An 18,098-nucleotide genomic window follows, 5' to 3' on the forward strand; every position below is an offset into this window, starting at 1 on the left:
TCGTTTTTATTCTTGGGTATTATTAGTTACCGCAGCAATAAAAGTTATATCAGAATTCAATATCATGTGCTAATTTAGTACTCGTAGATAGATATTATTATGAATGAAGCCTTTAATTGGTAACAGACAAAGGCTAGAATAAAATATATAAAACTAGTTACTAGTTATTTACTCAAAAAATATTTGTTTTCTACCTACTTAACTAAATGAAATAAACTGGACTGGATTCAACACTATTTTAGTAATAGCCAAATAATTGAAATGTGTCATGTCATGTTAGTAACAGTTAAAATATTAACGCAAAAAGTATATTTTTAAATCGTTAAGTTGTTTTTTTATATCCTGTCACTTATTTGTGTGTGTGTGTGATTGAAATTCTGAATAGGTTTATCAAATGACATTTTACACATTTCTCTCACTTTACATCATGCAAAGTTGTCAATTATCTAGTTTGGTATTGTAATGATAAACGCATCTATTTAATATTTTGAAAACTACTGTGTGCGTACAATACTTTTGTGTTGGTTTATACTGAATCTAAGCTATGCAAACTTAAGATTTTATGAAAATAGACAAAATTAACTATTTAAACCAGTTCGTGTTTTGTACATAATTAAACTCTATGCCTGTTTCAACATGTAATGTAAATAAGGGAAAGAAAACAAAAATAAAAAGCAAAAATAACATATTTTGACTATAATTCAATAAAAATGCAGATGGAAATAAGGAAAACTTACAAGAAAAAAAATGTCATAAACAAGCTTTAGCCTTAATTTGTTTTTGTCCATAAGAAATAGAATACGTAGTCAATTTTTGGAAGATTAACTTATAATTGGAATTAAATTAAAAAATTAAATACTTAATTACAACTGACATAGGTACTAGAGTTTTAAACTAATGCTTGTTACATTAAATGACTGATGATATATTACTAACATTAAGCTACAATATTCGTACTTAAATGACGTTTAAATACAAAAGAAATTAAATAAATCAACTTTAATGGTTTATAATTCGTAATGAACTGATAATAAATAATATTCGCGAACTTTATGAAAACGCTTACAACTAGGATCCTTAACATTAGGTACAAAATTATTATCCTTCGTGGTCACGATACGTCTCTCTTTAGACACGGAGAAAAACTGAAACTAAAATAGTAAAACAAAACAAAAAACACCGTCTCGGTTCTATGAGCTGTCAATAACAAACACAAAACCACTAGTGGTCAAATGCTATTTTATTGGATGGATACAATACAAAATCGTACAGTACATCTGGTTACAAACAGTATAACAAAATATATGTATGTATGTGTGGCGCGAGGATACAGTCTCTTGGTAAGAATCGAAAGCGTATCTACTTATCTGTCTGGTTTCTATCAGAATTTCTCCTAATCGAATCACTTATATTGGTCCCTTAATTAAAACTTTAAACTTTGTAATATAAATATTATAAAATATCACACTTTATTCAAAGAAGAAACTATTCTACGTCCAAACTAATCACTTAGTTCTGTCAAAGTACAAAAGTAATAACTGTGCCAATTTGAATTTTATATTCAAAAGAGACAATAAATAAACAATCAATCTATCTCGATCAACTAAAAATTAAATATTATAATCGATTTATTTTGTTATAAAGTAAAAGGCACTCTTTGTGAGGGATGCGGGCGCGACGGGGGAAGCGCGCGGGGTAAGTCCGTCGGCCCGCACCTAATATAAACATGCTTCATGTTACCGTATTCAAGTTATATCTCTATAAAAATTCATCGGCACGAAATCTCGGGAGTTCGGCGGGCGTTTTCTCAGGTTTCTGTCATTTTTTGCGAGCGCCCGAACGCAATCTCGTCGGGCATCGGAGCGAGAGGGACTCGAGAGTGCGCTTCGAGGACGAAAAAAACAATCACCAAAACCCAAACAGGTTTCAGCTCGCTGCCCGCCCTCCTCGCACGACGCAAAACGAAAAAATCCTGCGCAGACGAGCCGCTAGCGGCGCGCCGCAGGATTACATCGCCGTTCTCAAATGGGCCGCGGGTGATTGAGATCGCTAGCGGTGTCGGCCACGGGTGAGCACGCCGCCGCCCGAGAACGGCGCGGCGCTCGGCCCAGCGAACTCCCGAGATGTACGAGTAAATCGATTGATCACTTCCCACTGGACGAGCTGGTCGGGGTAATGCATTGAATCTGGGAGCGAGATCGATCGATCCTTGTTGCCAGAGCCACGTCCCGGTGACGCGGGCCCCGTCCGTATGCGGTGCGGCATCGCAGCTGCTAGTACGTAAAAATAATTATTACAGTTAAAGAGACTCGAAATAAATAATAAATTATTATCTTAAACCCTTAAAAATAGATCACGAGCGCCTTCTCGCGGTACGGTACCGAGCGCGGATAGGCAGTACAAAATAAATAAATGTTCTATAAGCTAACTTTACAGAGACCACCGCTCGGCGGAGGATCGCATCGGGAAGACTTCCGCGAGCTACGCAATAAATATCTAACAATATAAGGTGCCATTTACAAGTGCGTGCCGATAACTAAAGATGTACGTAATCACTATATTCACACCGCAAACTTTCGAGACGCCAGTAAACTTCTTTAACTTTATAAATTACAGGGCGAAGTAATGAGAAGAATCGACAAACTGGAGATCATTCGTTGAGCGAGTGTGCGGATGCGCGGAGCGGGACGGCGCTCGGGCGCGGTCTGGAAGACGTCGAATAGGCACTGCGGTGACAGACGGTCCTTACGCTATGATCGGTATAATTTAACTTAAGACTAGGCGATCGCAACGCCCTAGGCGATGATGAGGTCGCCGAACGCGGACGAGAGGCGGTTGAACACCGGCAGCCGCTCCTCTTCGGGGTCGGGCGACTGCGTGCGGCGGAACGCGAAGGCGGTGGCGCCGGCGGGCGGCGACAGCGCGGGCGGCGAGTGCGGCGTCAGCGGCGACTGCGGCGTGAGCGGCGAGTGCGGCGAGCGCGGCGAGCGGGAGCCGTCGCTCATGTACGAGCCCAGCGACACGCCCGAGGACAGCGAGGCCACCGAGCCGCCGGGCGACGGGGGCTCGCGGCGCCGCGCCTCCTCGGCGTTGTGCACGAAGTGGCAGCGCGGGCCGTAGGGGCAGAAGCCGACGGAGTGGAAGGTGCGGCACAGCTCCGTTTTGTACTTGGGGTGGCGCTGGAGGTTGCGCAGCTCGCGGATGCCGTGGGCGAACTGGCACTTGTCGCCGTACTTGCAGACGCCGGCCTCCTCGAAGGGGCGGCAGAGCTCGGTCTTGTAGCGGCTGGTGGCGGGCGGCGGCGGCGCGGGCTCGCTGGCGGTGCGCTCGAGGCGGCGGTGGCCCAGGCGGTCCAGCAGGCCGGCCAGCGCGCGGTGCGCGGGCACGGACGCGGCGCGCGCCAGCGCCGGGTGCTGCTCCCAGCCCGCGCCGCCCACCACGGTGCTGCCGCTCACGGGCGCGAGGGCGCTGTTCATCGTCTGCACTGGACGAGTTTGATTCTGGAATAGAAGGAAAAGAAAGATTTAGTAAAAGAAAACAAAAATAGTCAAAAAAAATAACACAAAAACTAGTGCAATAATAAATAACGTATAAAAATCTATGGTTTTTGAGTAAACTAAACGTAAAGCAATTACGTACGAAAAGTTTTCTTTGGCTCTTAGCATACTATTATTATGTAAACACAAAGATGTGCCTATCTTTTTTTGTGTCCTACAAAAACTACTCATTTTGGACCTTATTCCAAAAAGGTTTCTACACGCTTATCTTAGTTTCACAAATCGTGTTTTTGTTATAGAAAAATGTAAAATCTGCTCGAAAGCCCGGTACCTGCCAGGCGAACAAAAAATGTACCCCTGAAGGGAGGCTGATTTCATCGTCTACCTGCTCTGGCACATCTCGTTTTCACTAATGGACTCCATGTTAAAATGGTTAATATTTCCAATTAACCGAATCTCAAAGTGGTACTTTAGAGCCCTGGGGTGAGTAGAATTTTAATGGGTACTTTTATAACGACCAAACTTCGTCCGGTGTACCATTATGAATTATTTATTATGTAAAATTCGGGATAGGTCCCACCATCGATATTATGCGAGTGTGAAGGGATTGGTTCTAGTGTGTTTTCATGGAGACGCAATTGGCCGTGGCACGTTGTGGCGTCTTTTGTTTTCACGGAGCGTCGAACCTGGCGGGCTGCGGCGTATCACCATAACAATGCTGGTGTTCACGCGAGAGGCAGTTGACACGAGCCGCGGCGAGCACAATCGCGGCGATTGTATACTATTGTTCGAACGTCGCTCGTCGCCGCGCGGGGCATAATTGTCGCCGGTCCATTCGACGACGCTGTCATGCGAGGGGCAACGGTCGTGTATCGTAATAGGTAACAGTACTCCTATCGTGATCTATTCATGATCTGTTTGACTCGTACACACCTGCAAGTCGTGCTGTGCATGAGCATTACATAATCTAACTTCAGCGTGCTATGGTGCTATCAATGACTAAAATATGAGGACATCTTGGGCGACGTGAATGATTATTCATGAATGTGAGGCAGTTTCATATGCAAAAAAATATATATTATTTAGAAATATCGGCGGGGTGACGAGAGCACCATGAAGGTCGGATCGGATTGGAGCTCGAGGCGGAACACGAGCTCTATACATAATGTATGATACACCGCATCTTGTATGCGGCCTCAATCGATGTGAATGACACGTCATTGTATATTCTATTCGCCTCCGTCTCGTCCGGAGATCGTAAACACGCAAACACTTGTGTTTTGGAATACAGCGTACAAATTAATTCGAAGTTATTTGTCTAGCTAACATGATGATACGACAAAAGACTTAATTACCCTTTATTATAACAACTACTTACTATCCTTTTAAAATAGTAAACAATTGCAGTACTTATTGATTGTTCTGGTCATGCATTCGGTAGGTATTGAGTGTACGTTAGTCTTGTGGTTTACAGTAAACGGTAGGTAAACAATTACACACGAATGCTTTTAGTGGTGCTATGAGTAGCTATTGTTCCGTGCGTGGGCAATAACCGGCGGCGGTAAAGGTTGCTTCTGCCACTTGTCCTTCGGCGGAGATTGTTCCTCCCGCGCTTGTACGGGTTAACATCATTTACGTGACTAAACGAGACTCAGACAACATGTCGTGATTTACTACCAGAGCACTGTTTAAGATAAAGAGAACGAACATTTTCTACACATGCTTTATTTAAAATAAAATAATTTACGATGATCCCAATGCATGCGCTTAAGCGATTTGGTCACAGTCCAAAATGAGGTGTCAGAGAAAGAGGATCAGATAATTAATAGTGCCCAATATATCTGTGCCTCTTGGAACAATGCTGCTTGGAGTGGAAGCCTGTCAAAGGCGAAAGTGTAGCAAACGAATGAGAGTGGCAGTGCAATCTCGGGTGAAATGTACCAGTGAAAAGCCAGGGGTTAAGCCGGTGGTCACCAAGTGTCGAAGGAAAACGGCCGACGCGTAATTAGAGAGTTATCAGAGCGGAACATTGGTTAAACGCTGCTTTCCATCGGACGTTGCGCCCGCGCAACCGAGCTCCAGGGAAAATTGTAATCACTGTCGATTTCAAATGGCCGCGGTCGTTGCGTTTGAAACTGAGGGCAATCAGACGCAGCGCCTTGCAGACCACGATGCGGGCTGTTTATTATAATAACATACGTTTAGCCATTAGCCCAACGTCAACAGTTTACATTTTACAGGGTAACAAACTAATCCATAACAGTAACGGGTGTTTGTTTGGTAAATATAATTTTGGGTAAAGGATGGTGTAACGAAAATTTCCTAAGAGTCGGGCACAGGTCACACCTCGAGTGAAGTTGTGTGCCGTTTTGGTTAGCGGCTGGCGTTGTCAACGCGACAAACACGAAGCTCGAGCCAATTCGTTTGCGCTGTCAATTATATGGCCGAGGCGACTGTGAAGCCTTTGGGGCCGCACGTTGTTTGACTGCTACAAAGTGCAACACTTCAATAATAGCTCGTGTATTAAGTGAATCTTGGACTGGCACACGTCAAAGGCGTACGGTTAAATTATACAATACACCCACACAAAAACTATTAGCAACAACAAAAAAAAAACAAAATATAGAGGACGTAAGAGAATTCAAAATGGAAGGACATGTTTCACACGGTGACACATCCGCAATTTCCATCATACCTACGTTCAAATCACAATGTACGCATAAACATTGAAATGATGAATTTTAACTTTGAAAGTATGACATAAGCATCCCAAATGACAGCCGTAAAATATTGAAAGAGTAAACATTAGCGAGCTATTCAGAGGTTTATATGAGCGGCGAGGGCAACGACTCCACGGCAACGATAACATATGTGGAACCTTTGTGAAACGTTCAGAATGTGGAGGTGCAAACACGGATGCACAATGGCCATCGTTACAGTAATGAGCCGCACTTTAAATTGTTTCAAGTGTGCCGTGAACAATGTTGATAGTTCCAAATATTCAACGATTCATGGGAGTGTAACAGTGTATCGACCTCCGCGAACAACATGACATCTTGCTTATTTACGTAGTCAATCTGTACGAATTTACACCTTTGCCCGCTGTTGTTATCTGAACTCGAGGATTCGCTAAAAATATACTTCAGATAACCTCAGAGGGCAATGGCATCGTTATAACAAAGAAAGAAGATGTAGGTTAAGAGTTTTCAGCAGCATCATAAGTTAACGGTCGCTTTTGAAATTCAATTTGAATGACAGCCTCATCACCAATACAGAACCAGGTTGAGCTGAAACACAGTTTCAAAACCATAATAAATTGCTTCTAGCTACCGTTAATAATGAAATATGTGTGGCAATATTTCATAATAAAATAATGGTTATAGGGTTTAGTTGGGTGATGATGACCGATGATGAATTTACATCAATCATCAAAGTAGAACAAAGCAATAACGATCATGAATTCAAGCTATTATGGCACTCGCTCCACTCGATTGAAACAACGGCCGCGACTCATGGACGGCCGGCTGGCGACTCAAACAAGAGAACAGCTTAATTGTCGTTTAATTGGTTCTAATCAAATGCGTTCTATATTTAAATGAACTTTTAACGATTTATAAATTGCTCCTCGAATGGATTGTCAGTGTTTTTAAAACATGAAAAATAAATCTACAAGTTTTATATTAAAAGCATGATTACAGTTACCAACAAAAATAAGAAATTCGTTAATTATTCAGATATTCATAAATATCGGTATCGAAGTAAGGAAGTACATCCTGGTGTTACGAGGTACAGAACTTCAGACTAACGGATTTTTTTGCCGAGCAAGTCTCTCTCGGCATCGTTGTTTAAGTTGATCCTGTCGGGAATTGTAGCCAGAACCTCACATTCAAGGTATTTTCACAATCCTACGGAATCAAATACGAGTTGGTCTCATATCTTTAACAGTCAGTAAAAGTACCTATCAAAGAATCAAAACTATACGAAACGAACTTTTTTATAAGGAATGTCTCAAGAAACTAAGATCATTTCATTAGCTGGTGGTTTCAGCGAGACGATACTGTGTACTTGTGAAGCATTGGGGAGTGCGAGTACCACAAACGTACTACATAGAAATTGATCCCATTTCTCTGATGAGGCAACTGAGGGTCTTGTCGATTACCATCAAGTTTATTGAATGATTGCGCGAAATAAACCAGCGCCGAGACGGTGGCCCCCTCCCAGCAGTCTCAGCGCCTTGCGACCTCCGGGACCTCCCGGTAATGGCGGTATAGTCATTAACCTTTCAATGTTTTGTTTTATGTTTTTTTTTGGTAAGCGCGTCAATGCTCTCTGGTAAGTACAGTTACCAACACATCAAAGTAAACTGCGGCATCTTAGGTCGTTGTAATTGGTGCTATTTTGAAACAAAAATGTTAGTCTTATGTGCTGTCGACTGTACTTAAATTTGCATCAGTCCTAAGTACAATTTGCCTTAAGTATATTTCTGTAAGTACCTACTACTATGTATTTCCTTTAAAACTTTCCGCGTCGAATAATTTGACAATATAATTCTGACTTTCATGTTTTTGTTTTTAGACAAAAGATTATAAAGGCGGACATAGCTTGTGATAACAATATTATAAACAATGATGATGAAAATTACTTTACCTATACACCAGTTAACGCATCAAAAACATTGGCTGAAAATACTGAATCATCAGGCAACAAAACTTTAACGCCTATCTTGCAGTTGTGTACAATTATGTGACGCATTTATACCACAATTGAACGCAATAAAAACATATGCTACGATTAATATTACACAGATAAGCAAGTACAATTAGACGGGTATGAAAATAACGTCGCGTTCGTTAGTAATAGTGTCGTGCTCTCCCGCGGAGTGCGATACCCTTTAACCATACAAGTTTACGTCTTGTGTTGTGTTGTTTATAATATTGCATGAAAACTAAAAAATAGTGCCTTTGTCTAATTTGACGAAAGATAAAGACTGATAGGAGATCAGGATACCCAAAAAAATAAACATTTTAAAAGGCTGAGATTCCTTAAATGCTGAATTGAAGATGTTGCTATAGTAATGGGTGGTGCTTTGAATTCGAATCGTTTGTCTTCTTGTTAGCACACGAATATTGTTATACGGCGGAGTGTATTATGGCAAATGTTCACACATAGTTAGCAACTGTCAGATGAGTAAGACCGGACGCTCGGCGTACAGTCCGCATGCAGATTGCCCGCGCGGCGCGATTACCATGCGAGACCGCGACGCCTATGGTATAAATGCCATCACATGTCCACCGACCGTCTTATTTATAACATAAACGAATGTACTGGTCGCGCCGGTCAGAACAATGGTGAATGTATTTGAATTGTTATCGCGGAAATATAGATTCAAAAGAAAAGCCAATGCGTAGTTGCTTGAGTATGAGTTGTTTTGTATTTTTGAAGTCAAACTGGCGGGTGTATATTTTGGCACGAGTTGAAAGAGTTTACGAACATGCAAGGAGCACGCGGGCAGACGTTCACCTCAGTCGAGACGCGGGTGCGGGCCAGCTCGAGGAGCCTGGGTGGGAGCGGTGTTTACGACGCACGCTATAAAGCCGGCGAGCCGAGGTGGAGCCGTAAAGCGATTGTCAACAAAGGGCCACGTTCAAGCTGAGCGTGTTTACCCCTCGGCCGCTCAAAGCGGAGGAAGCACGTCCCCCGGCCGGGCCGCTTTTAGCACCTCCTTATTTATAGATGCAACAACGCCAACAACAGAACGCTGCCCAGAGGCCGATTTGCAGAATCGAAATGTAAACAATGTTGCTCACGACCGCGGTTGCAGCGCTGGCTTTTCTCATTGTGGGTACCGAAGCTTTAAGTGCTTGCATTTGGGATTGGCGACTATGACGTTGCTATTATTGCGACGTGAGCGTATAATTATTGAAATCATAACCCATGAGTGTGGTTACGTGCGCTCCGGCGCATCATTGTGCGGCAGCGCTAATGGTAGTATCTAGTGGCACCAACTAAGCCCTTACGTCAGGCTTATACCTGGCAATTCCTTTGTCCGTGTAATTTTTATTGTTGCGTCACACTGCCGGGTTACACTTTCCCCGCCAATCGAGGATGTGAGTCACACTGCATTATAAAGTGGAAAAACGTTTTCTGCGCAATATACCTACCTACATTATTGTTTGCGCGACACAATATAAAGATACACATTGAGAGGTTTGCCTCGTTGCTCTTAGAAAGTGACATTATCAGGTTTGGATAGATAATTGTTTTGAAGATTGTTTGAGTGGTATTTTTAAGTGGACAATAGTATTTAGTGACTGCTTGACTAATTACTGTTGAAGTGCTGGCATGCTTAGTGGCCATGCTCGGAACAAAGACGTCGTTGTGCGGCAGATAACGCGTCGCTGTATCGTACGTTAAATCATCCAGGCTTATATTACGAGGTCAGTGTAAAACTGCCTTTTGCGTTCAGTCTGAATTTTGCTTTGTGCTAAATGCTACTTCTGTTGAAGGCTGCAATGAAAATAAAATGATTTTACTGTCTGCGTTTATTTACACGTTTAAATGTGATCAAAACTGTACCTACATAAAAAGTGAATTATTGCCATTTGGGTTAGTGATGAGTAAAACAAATTGATTAATTTCGATGTTGAGATTGATGCAGACCAATTTGTGTTTACACAATAGTAGTATCTACATATTTGTGTATTATAAATCCACAACTCCTGGAGCTGAATATTGGAGTTACTGTTTGTATCATTTCAGTTTTTTTTTTACAAAGTATGTTCTTGAAAGATTGAGTAGGCTTTTCATAACACTGACTGTTGCCAATTCGAAAAAGTTCTATGAATGAAACAACGTATATAATTAAGTTGTATTAAATGAACGTCTATTATAGCTCTTCTGCCTGCGCGAGATGATTTTCTATTGTGTCTGCTTACATGAATGTCGACGTATTAAATAATATTTTAGTTCGATGTTTAATATATTTTATACACGACGGGAGATTTATTAAATTGATATCATAATACTCTACACGTCTTCGATCTCTTCAATACTGGTTTGTACAACTACCTTTAACGACCCTAGATAATAAGCCAATACTTGGCCAGTACTTGGTGTAATTTTAATTTTCCATCGAGGATGGTAACTTTAACTTACAATTGCAGTTAATGCACCATTGTCAAGGTAGTCTGGGCTCACCTGTAAAGAAGAAAAGAGTTTCGTTAGTCACATTAATAAATATTCTCATAATAACATTTCAATTTAATGGTCCTATTTAGTAAACTGAATCAGAAATTTTAAATGCTGTGGGATATGTTGTTACGGATCGATATGTAGATGGAGGTTGCTGCTACCCTGCCTACCCTGAGCTATCATTTCGTGTAATCAGTATGTAACCCGTTTTATTGCCAGTACCTAATGACGGTATCCTCCCACAACGCGCCTGACTTTAACTTGGGCCCGAAGTCAATAACTGGCGAGCAGGCTCACCGACCGGTCTCCGTTGAAAGCGATAGCACTTCCTACAAGAAAGTAAAACTATACCCCGCTAGCTGCCCGGAAAACTACGGCGTACCGGCATTACTGCTGATCGGGTTAGATACACTAATGATACTGCTCATTGCTAGATAATTCACCGAGGAAGAGCACTAGTGATGTCAGATACGTGTTGCGCGCTTGTGCAATGACAACGTTGCAATCAAGGAACTACTTCTGGGTTGAGATACAGGTTGTGGAATCACAAGTATGTCAATTATTATAGTTATAAATTATTCAGAGAAATGAGTGCATGGAAATTACCTACACAAGTATCATTGCATAAATTAAGATCACGTTGGACTGGTTAGCTTAATGAAACTACCACTAAAGATTTTCTACTAGGGTATAATTCACAAAGGGCATATTATGAGTGGTGTGTAGATAAAATGACAAACTAGCTAACAGCAGAGGACGTCATTCATATCAAAGACAAAACAGTGGTGAATAATTGACCGTAAAATGTACGTGTCTGCCAAGTTATACATAAAGGTACCAATGTGAGTGAACCTACTATTTACAAGTTAAGTTCTACATTAATGTGATACAACAAAGTCAGATAGATATTAGTGACAAGGCACTGAACGCGTCTGACACAATACCTTCTGAGATAACTCCGGCATTGACAACACAAGTTATTGGAAGTTAGTGTCACCGCGACATTTCATTACGTCGTCGTAACATCCAATGTGCGAGTTAGTCACAGCTCTGTGTGAATGTCCCAAGTCACGTCAAATGTACAACTACGTCATTATTAATGCTTTTATTGATCACCTTTGCCCGTGCCTTTGCTATTAATATGTACGTATGTACATTTCTTATTAATTCTTGGTTTTTAATATCTACATCAGGCCTCCGTCACTCGCCTATGCCGGCCGAGATAATTACCTACAGCGCGCGACAACTTCAAGTTGCAAATCAATAAGGGCCGCCACGCGCCGTGACGCGCCTGTGAGCACACGCGTATTTCTATACACGCTCGGTGTATCATCGTCGCTTTCAAGGTTTATTGTTCCAACGGCACTGTTATTCTTCTTTAATGGAAAATCGTAATATTTAGGAGTAATAATTAACTGTAGTGATTTAAATAATTATAAAAACTACACTTTTAAAATAATTTTGAAATACTTATGACAAAAAACTGTAACAAAATTTTTTTTATTAAAAACATTAACTTTACTTCACCGTGTTTATTTTCCGACACTACCTTTTAAAACTGTTTGTCCAATTTCGAATTATCGCAATACTGAAATTTATTAATAGCTACTTTAGAGATGGTTCGATTATACAAACACCACTAAATTAAAGTTTACCAATCGTAAATACAATAAAAAAAATAGTTTTTATTTATTTTACTTTGCTTAATAAACAACCCTGACGCTTGAGCTGTGACGTAGATCAATTCTGAACACAAAAAAATTGCGCTCTTGTGAGCGTAGTAGTAAGGTGCGATTTCGAATGCACCATGTGCGTTGGATATTTTGCATTATTATTATTACCGTTAAAATGCCGGCATCTGATCCTACACAAAGGAGTGCAATTTCTGTTGCTACTATTATGTATTCTGTGTCTACATGCATACGCGATACGCAGTGATTAATGAAGTTATTAATTTCACAAATTGCTTGTAACTAACTGCAAGAAATCTATCATGCACACATTTTGCGCAACCTATTCCGCGTGGCGGCAACTGTTAAACTATAAAGTATAAAATTACCAAATGCCAGTGTTAGTTTGTGTCCTTCACACGTAGCGATAGAGCGCGATAATGCCCACATTTTCCGGCTCATGTTGCCTAGTTACCAGCACCGCATCCATACACAATTAACTACAGCATTGCACGTGGAAATTACTGACAACAATACGTTTATTACGCCACCGCGTTTGGACGTGCGGTGTCACGACCCGTCTATATAATGGGAGACGTCGTTTCTAACGCAACCGGGTGATCTCTAATTGAACCCGGCAGCGCGCGAAGGTCTTGCGCGGATCACGAACCTTCACAAATACAATCTTATTAACCAAAAGAACACCGCCTGTTGCAGAATGACAGGCGATTATGACGAAGGCGGGCATTAGGCCACCGACCAGGAAGATTTTGAAGACTTAATTGTTGGTGTGAGTTCTTATGTCCATTACGAGACAGGTACTAATCTTGGATATGTTTCGGAATATTTTTTGATGAGGGTAAAATTGATGTTCATAAGTCGGCATTATTTAAATCAACCTTTTCTTGATTTGCGAAGCTATACAGAATGAGAAAGAGCGGTTATACGATTTCATTTATTACTGGTAGTGGTGGTACGTATGTAAGGCGCCTGGCTTTGCGACGGACGTCGGGCTCGATCAACGAAGCAATCGGGGCCACTTGTGCTAATGAAACACTTCAATTGAATTGGGGACATTAATTCAGCGGTCGTATCGCGACACTGCACTGTTTACATTGGTTCGAAATAAAAACGGCTCTACAACATCAACATGCACTACATTCCAAGCAAGGAATTACAAAATAAAGTATCAGAGATTCATTAGAATAGTGAAGTCCTCGAAAGTTCGAAACTAAATGTAGTCTTTTTTTAAGGCACTCCTTAGTACCTACTACTTTGTCTTGGTTCCATTACGAAGAGATCATAATGTAGAGTCATCCATGTGGTAGCAATATTTAAAATACATTTAAGCAAAATGGCACAGACACTTCAACTCAACCTCTGTTTGTTATTATAATGTAATTAATCACTTCAAAGTAAATGTTTATGTACCCAAGCAGGATTAAGCGAACACAATGAGGCCTTGCTTCAAGTAGAGACGCAGTAATGACTAAGCATTAGCTAGGCGTTTACTGATTGCAATTAATATTTCAAAGGCAACTGAAGTGAACGACTCCTCCAATAATAGAAATGACATTGTGAATTGAAAAACCATACCGCAATGTTGCGTTGCGATGCCGTCAAAATGTTTGATGGACGATAATTATATTCCACTCGAATCAATTGCTGCTCAATTGTCTTAACCTTGCAGTTTGAATTTGAATATCTTTCAGTTGACCAGCAATGATAACGTTCACTTTAACTGCAACTTTTACATTGCTAAAGTGTTTATGATTTAATTAACAATGCAATAAAGCCAGTTTCCTACATAGTCATTAGCATGGCTAGCTGATTTATTAGTACCTACTATAATACGAGTTTGCCTTGCATTGCAAGAAACCAATGCTTCATTAATATAACCCAGTTTTACATAATAATAATGTTGAATAGTAACTGTGAATATTTATACAAGTTTAATATAATGAATTTAATAATTGATAGTATCAGAATGAGGAAGATGTAAATCAAAATTTATTCCCCTTTTTCAGCCCTAACAAAAACTTTAAGCTAAAATAAGACTAACTGTGAAAAATTTTTGTTGATATCACGAAAATTGAATATTTTATAACCAAATCAATATGGGAACGCGCGAAAACTGATAGCACCCCTGGAATACGGGCGGTGACGTCACACCGCTCGTTGGGCAACGACGGACGGGCGGCGCGGGTGCTAGCTGCGCTCTGTAAACTTATTTTCGTTCATTTCGATACATTTTTTATTTATATTAACCGTATCTGATACCAACCAAATAATCTTCCNAAATACAATTGGTAACAATAAAATCGGTAAACATTATATTGCTTTGTCTGCGGGTCCCACACTAGGAATAACCTGTGTCGTGGGCACCCAGTGGTGCTATGTAACCAGTACAGCGACAGATATAAGCGTCTACAAGTCAAGTTAAGCAGTCCAACGTTTAATTTAATACTAATAATGACTAAACTACAATTTAATACAAATACGGAAAAGTGTATCCAGAGATATTTTGAGTTTGAGTCTGCATGCGTTTGTGTGTATTGTGTGCAGTAGGCTGAATACGTGTGTGAGTGTATATGTGTGTATATGTATGTGATATGTGAGTGGTCAGTGAGAAAAGAATCAGAAATTGATAAAACTGATTCAACCTATATTAAATCTATTTTAGTTTTTTTATGAGGTTCTCAGTCTCATCATNGCATCATATGACATGGACAGCAGCCTCAAAGTGACCGTCATCCTCGGTCGATCTCCGACATCTAAAACCAAATTGCTTAGGGGACAGCAACCCATGATCCTCAAGGTAGCGTTGCAGGCGTTTGTTAACAATTTTTTCCAAGATCTTGGAAAAGATGCCTAAGAGAGAGATCGGTCTATAGTTAGCTGGGCATTTTTTAGAACCGCTCTTGTGCACAGGAATGACCATAGCTTTTTTCCATTCCGTAGGAAATACGCCTGAAGCAATGCTAAGGTTTAGGATGTGTGTTAATGGTTTAATGATTTCTGGTTTAATAGCCTTGAGAAGAATGGGGTTAATACCATCCATCCCGGCGGCGCTGTCATTCTTTAACTGCATTATTATTCGGTCCACTTCGAAGATGTCCGTCGGCTGCATAAAAAAGGATAAACATGAAGGAGAGTCAGATCTACTGTGCACCAATAGTTCATTTTGTGACTTCTGCATCCGATCAAGTAGTCGGTTTGCTAGACTCTCCCCCACATGTGCAAAATATTCGTTGCAAAAATTCGCCGATTCCCTAGCACCTTCCGGTATGACTTTGGTAAGTTCCATGGGTGTATTACGTCTGGACCCCATGTTGCTGAGCCCTCTGATAGTCTTCCAAAGCCCCTTGGGATTATTCCTATTCTTGGCAAGCTCTGCGACTTCATATTCCCTCTTAATCCTGTGTAGAAGGTTCCTTAGGAAGTTTCTATATCGCTTATAGACTAGCTCTTTTATTTTGTCAGTTGGATGTTTTTTAAAGTCAAGATGAAGTCGGTCCTTATGCCTGGTGCATCTCAATAGACCAGGCGTCATCCAAGGCTTTAAGATACATTTGGAGTGCCCGATAACTTTTTTTGTCGTATGCCTGTTAATGGCCGCTGAAATCAATGCACTAAATCTTTCGCAAGCGGTGTTGACGCTTGGGTCCGTGATAACAGGAGACCAGTCAACCAGCCTAAGTTCCTCGGTCACAGCTTCGCAATCAATCTTGACCCTTTCCCTAGTAGTAATTAACGGTCTCTCATTAGGACAGGATATTCCCAACATGCAGATACTATGATCGGTAATATCAGAGCGACCCACTATTCCAATACAGTCCGCAGCAAGTGATTTAATAAAGATGTGATCCAAGCACGAGCCCTTTCTAGTAGGAAGCGTAATTGCAGGTATCATGTTAAACTCAGCAAGTAGATCAAGGTAATGTGATGTGTTTTGATCACTAGGGTCTAGGATGTTGATATTGGTATCACCGGCTAACAATAGCGATAGTGAGGTTTCAGATGATTTCAAAGCCGAGCGCAACGAATCCAAGAACAGGGTCTTACTCAGATATGACGGGGAACGATAAACGCCTAATACAGTACATACATTCGTGATCTCTATTTGTAAACCCTCCGCTTCAGCCAAGTCCAGCTCGCTGACAGTGGGACTCCATATCTCACGGAACTAGACCGTCACACCACCACACTTATTTAGATTATTTTGAGTTTTAAACACGTCATATCCGGGAATCTGTCCAACCAGAGGGGAACTTTGCAGCCAGCATTCCGTTAAGATAATCACGTCGAAATTAATATCCAGTCTCTTCAAGGCAACCAAAAAGGAGTCAAAGTTGCGGTTTATACTACGAATGTTGAAGGTAAGAATTTTTAGCCCGTAAGAGTTACCCAACAATAAGTTACAGTTCTCTAGCAGATTGCAGTCATGACAAGGTATTGTAAAAGCTTCGTCTACTGCATCAACAGTATCAACATTTATTGACGCTATTTTTTACCCTCTCGGGGAGAGTACATGAAATAGTAAATATTCTGCGGACTTTGCCGCAATGAATAGTGAGGGAATGTCATACACTGTCTCAACGAAGCTGTCGCGAGAAAATCTGCCAAGAAGCAAATATAGACACAGCCATGGAAAGGTAAACTCACGGATCGGTAAGGGGAAAAGCAATGACAGACCACTGTGTATGTGTCGTGTGTGTAGATATGTGTATGTGTGAAAAGTGTGGGATGAATGAGCACAAGCAGCGAGAACATCAACAATAACATTAGAAAAGAGTTACTAAGACAAAATATGCAAGATGTGATATTAATAAATTCAAGGATCACATAGTTAGATGGCGAGACAGACAAGCTATTGAGAATTGTGTTCATGATTAAATCTTGATACAGCTCCAGTGTCCTCTCCGACTTTCTCTCCGAGCTCTCGAAACGACCGTATGATGATAGGGGGAGCTTTATCTGCTCTGCGTACGTAAATAAGGCCGCCAAGAACCCAACAGTAGCTGAAGTTATGCTGCCTGATTCGAAGACGTGCTTCACGAAATAAATTCCGATTGAATTTACTCAGTCGTTCATATACAGTGTGAGTCACGTTAAAGTGTACATATGAAAATAGATTAAACTAGACCTATTTTTATCGACAAAAAAGAGGTCAAATTTTTTTTGAGATTTTTTTTTAATTTTTTATAGAATTTTTTTTCTTCCAATTACTTATTGTAAAGAAAACGTAATAACTTTTAAACTAAGCTATATATCCTGATAAAATAAAAACATTAGTAATGTTAAATAACAGGCAGTACTAAAAAAATACATAAAATACACAAAAAAGATCAACAAATAATAAAAAATGATAATTTTTGAAAAAAATCTGCTTTTAAATTCGTGTTTTTTTGGTTATTTGATAAATTTCTCCAAAAAATGCCCCTATAACCGGTCGTTTTTATTACTTTGTATTATTCTCTATCGTATTACCTTAGTAAAACCAAAAATCGCATGTCTCTATCCCTATCACAACATTTGCTATGATCGTTTGAACAAAGGCCTGCCACAACATTATTCTCCGCTACAGGTAGGGACAATTTTAATTTTAACTAAAATGCTTATTTTACTTAGAAATCTTTTGTTTTTATTTGAAATCTAACCTGTCTTTATCAAAATTACAAATTTAGAGCCATTTTCAGTTTCGTTGTTAACGAAGCTTTGAATGGCGCGCCCGGAGAGG

At 40.6% G+C, this 18,098-nt stretch overlaps 1 protein-coding gene across 3 annotated transcripts in view; it reads right to left on the reverse strand.

Moving 5' to 3' along the window:
* Window positions 1-681: 681 nt before the first annotated feature.
* The window catches only part of Tis11 (Tis11 zinc finger protein), a 43,379-nt gene continuing 25,962 nt past the window's right edge, over window positions 682-18,098 (reverse strand). For 2 of the 3 annotated variants that reach the window (XM_028300736.1, XM_028300734.1), the window contains 2 exons: window positions 10,653-10,694; window positions 793-3,500 (listed from right to left, as the gene is read on the reverse strand). In XM_028300736.1, coding sequence (XP_028156537.1) covers window positions 2,796-3,476 — 681 coding nt within the window. In that variant the 5' untranslated portion in view covers window positions 3,477-3,500; window positions 10,653-10,694 and the 3' untranslated portion in view covers window positions 793-2,795. Of the gene's footprint in view, window positions 3,501-10,652; window positions 10,695-18,098 lie in introns of all 3 variants that reach the window. The other variant, XM_028300735.1, reaches the window with a different exon arrangement.

This window comes from Ostrinia furnacalis, unplaced genomic scaffold, assembly GCF_004193835.3.
Source record: "Ostrinia furnacalis isolate ACB-3 unplaced genomic scaffold, ASM419383v2 OfSCF0780, whole genome shotgun sequence".
NCBI classification, from domain to species: domain Eukaryota; kingdom Metazoa; phylum Arthropoda; class Insecta; order Lepidoptera; family Crambidae; genus Ostrinia; species Ostrinia furnacalis.